Source organism: Triticum dicoccoides, chromosome 7B (genome assembly GCF_002162155.2).
Source record: "Triticum dicoccoides isolate Atlit2015 ecotype Zavitan chromosome 7B, WEW_v2.0, whole genome shotgun sequence".
NCBI lineage: Eukaryota > Viridiplantae > Streptophyta > Magnoliopsida > Poales > Poaceae > Triticum > Triticum dicoccoides.
The window spans coordinates 42,268,336-42,271,418 of record NC_041393.1 but is presented as its reverse complement, the minus strand read 5'-3'; the positions used below and the strand labels follow the sequence as shown (position 1 = coordinate 42,271,418).

Genomic DNA, 3,083 nt, shown 5'->3' with positions numbered 1-3,083 from the left:
CATATTTGTTTCTCAGTCTCTAGTCCTGGAGGAACGAGCAAACTCTGTCCTCGTCGTACACCCTTCCTGGTCGGCAGAAGTACCCTTGCTCGGGCGCGCAGTGCGAGTCTTCAGAGCAGACGCAGAGTCCTTCCACGGCACAGCTCTCCTTGACGATGTCGGGGCTTCCGTTGATGCCGAGCACCTGGTCGCTCCACTCGCTCGAGAAGAGCCCGTCAGGGTCATACCTGTCCTTCACCCGGAGGAATTTAGCAGTTCCCGGGTACTTTGTGATGACACCGCTGAATGCGAAGTTACGGTTCTTTCCCCAGTGCGGGAGGCCACCGTACTTGCGTAGCGCCATCTGCTCGATCTCGTCCACCACGTCGGCGTGCGCACGCGGCATGCCGTAGGTGCGGCTCCAGTAGTAGATGACGTCAAAGTCGATGCAGTCCTCGGGCTTGCCGAGGTAAGCGGAGGACGCCTTGACATAGCGGAGGAGCACGCCGACCCTGGTGTCGACGCCGGCGCAGAAGATGTCCGGGTTGAGGTCCCGGAGCCGTTGCATGTCCGACACAAACGCCGGCGCCTTGGAGAGCGGGACGCTGAAGCCGGAGTTGTAGTAGAAGGAGCCTCGGATGCGGGGGTCCCAAGGGCAGCCGCTCAGGAGACCGTCCTCCGGGCTATCCATGCATGTGCCGGACGCCTGGATGCGGTGCTGGTACCCCACCACCGGGTACCCCGTGAACGAGACGCCGTCGTTTGTGTAGCCGTAGGCCTGCCGCTCCACCGTGTCCGCCAGCGGCCGCGCCGCTGCGCACAGGTCGGCGGCGGCGGTGCCGTTCTCCTGCAGCCGCTCCTCCGCGGCTCTTGCATAGATGAGCATGCGCGTGGGGGCGGACCGGGCAAGGAGCGTGTCGCTGAGGCCGTTGCCCGGCGACGAGACGTCGACGCGGTCGTCCTGGCGGTAGATGACCTTGCGCTGCTCCGGCTGCCACGTCATGTCGGCGAACTCGTGGAGGCGGCCCCATGCTGCCACTTGGTCCGCCAGGTCTGAGTCGTCGCGCTTCACGAACGCCACCGACCGCTTGAACAGCGGCTGCAGCGCCAGCGTGACCTGAGAGACGACGCCGAGAACCCCGAGGGATACCTTTGCCGCGTCCAGGTCAGGGTGGTGGGCGCCCAGCTCCCTCACCACGGCGAACCCCTGGCTCGCCGGCGCCGGCGTCACGATTCTCAGCCCGACCACGTACTCGTGGACGGCGCCGCCCTTGCCCCACAGCGAGCTGCCGTGCGCGCCAGTCGACAGGAGGCCCCCGATGGTCAGGCCGTACCAGTACGGCGAGTGCGGCAGGGACAGCCCTGCGGCGCCGGCGGCCTCGATCAGGTCCCGGAGGACCATGCCGCTCTCCACCGTCATAAGCCTCCTCTCCACGTCGACGCTTACCGTCCGGTTGAGCCGCGCCGTGCTTATGATGGTGCCGTCCAGGCCACCGGGGCACGCCAGCTTGGGGAGGCTGTGTGAGTACTTGGTGGCCACCTTCATCTTGCGTTTCACTGCCGCCGCCGCCGCGACGGCCGCCACGAGCTCTTGTTCCGTGCGCGGGTAGGCGACGTTTCCCGCACGGCAGATGCTGCGGTCCGGGAAGGAACCGAACGAGTTGGTGACCGTGCAGTTGGATGTGCCGTGCGTGCAGACCACCGGCTCCGGAGGAGGGCTGCAGCCGGCGACGTGGAGGAGGATGGCTAGAGGGAGAACCGTGAGCGGGATTCCCATCGCTCCTCTTTGTCCTGGCGACATCGCGCTTACGACTCTTGAATTTGTAGGATCACCATCTGCTACAGCTTGCTTTATACTATAGCTAGGTTGATCACCATGCTTGTGAGTGACATATTCGTGAACTAGTTAAGGGGTACAAGAGATATCACTTTAATTAGTTTGTCTTGCACTTTCAAAAAAATTGAGGCAAATTGCTCTCTTGTCGTACATGTCTGTGTCTCAAGTCTAAACCTCCATCTGGAGGATATTCCATGGGGGCTGCGCACTGCGCATGCTTCTGTCGATAAAAAACTGGTCTTCAACAACTTCATCATCTAGGCTGGATGACTTGTCTCGGTGGTTGCATTGCAGGTTGACTTTTGATGCCCAAGCAGAAAAAAGATTAGTCAACTTTGTGTTAGCCATGTTTTTTCATCCATTTCTATTATTTTGCGAGAAGGCTCGGATCTATTGATAAAATTACCAGTTCCGGCACCTCCTAAAAACTAAAGAAAACGAGATAACGTCTCGTGCCTTGCTGCGGAATTTTTTAGCAATGAACGTAGAAAATAAAATTAGAATATATGAGAGTAGTACCACATCATATTCAACCTACATATAAATGGATGGTGGATGCATATTATCTTCTCTTCTGATATTCAAGTTCAATAATTTATTGTTGAAAAAAATTAATGATGTGGAGGGCTTTTATAGTTTCATGTGTCTTTTTTTTAGAATGTTTCGTGTGCTTGATGACGTGGAGGGCTTGCATGTTGTGAAAAGTGAGAAATAAAAGGTTGAATGGTTGCATGACGCTTGATGATGTGAAGGTATGCATGTGGTGAAAAGTGGAAAGTGAGACATTGATGGGTTGTATGCACTTTTTTGGCAGGAAAACTTCCAATCTATTCATCATTAACTGTGGCGGTACGACGAACACCAGAAATAATCAATATTACATTGAGATCCGTAAAGCACTTAGCGATGGAAGAAGCATAGATTGGAAGGATCCAAACTGAAGACATCAACGTAGATGAATGAAGACCGGATCCGAGATCCACCAAACACAATCATCGACTGAATCATGTGAGATTCGTCGGAGACAAAACCTCCACACGCCCTCTGAAAATGCTAGATGCATCACCGAGACGGGGGCAAGTCAGGGAGAACCTTATTTCTTCTTCAGGGAGACGCCACCGTGTTATCTTCTTGAGCAGGATACATACCCTAGTAAAAATCAAAGAAACATACACAAACAGAACTCTCCCACCGACAAAGGCCTGGACCCACCGTCTAAGGCCAAATGAGGCAGAGCAGTGATGCCGCCAATAGAAGGTGGGAACCC

General features: G+C 55.6%; 1 protein-coding gene across 1 annotated transcript; it reads right to left on the bottom strand.

Moving 5' to 3' along the window:
* Window positions 1-19: 19 nt before the first annotated feature.
* LOC119335486 (L-gulonolactone oxidase 2-like) lies at window positions 20-1,780 on the bottom strand. The gene has a single exon (XM_037607606.1). The coding sequence runs from the start codon at window positions 1,778-1,780 to the stop codon at window positions 20-22; it is 1,761 nt and encodes a 586-aa protein (XP_037463503.1).
* Window positions 1,781-3,083: the final 1,303 nt, after the last annotated feature.

What these genes read in the sequence shown, in the direction of transcription:
- LOC119335486 (XM_037607606.1), bottom strand. Translation starts at nt 1,780, where the DNA reads ATGTCGCCAGGACAAAGAGGAGCGATGGGAATCCCGCTCACGGTTCTC.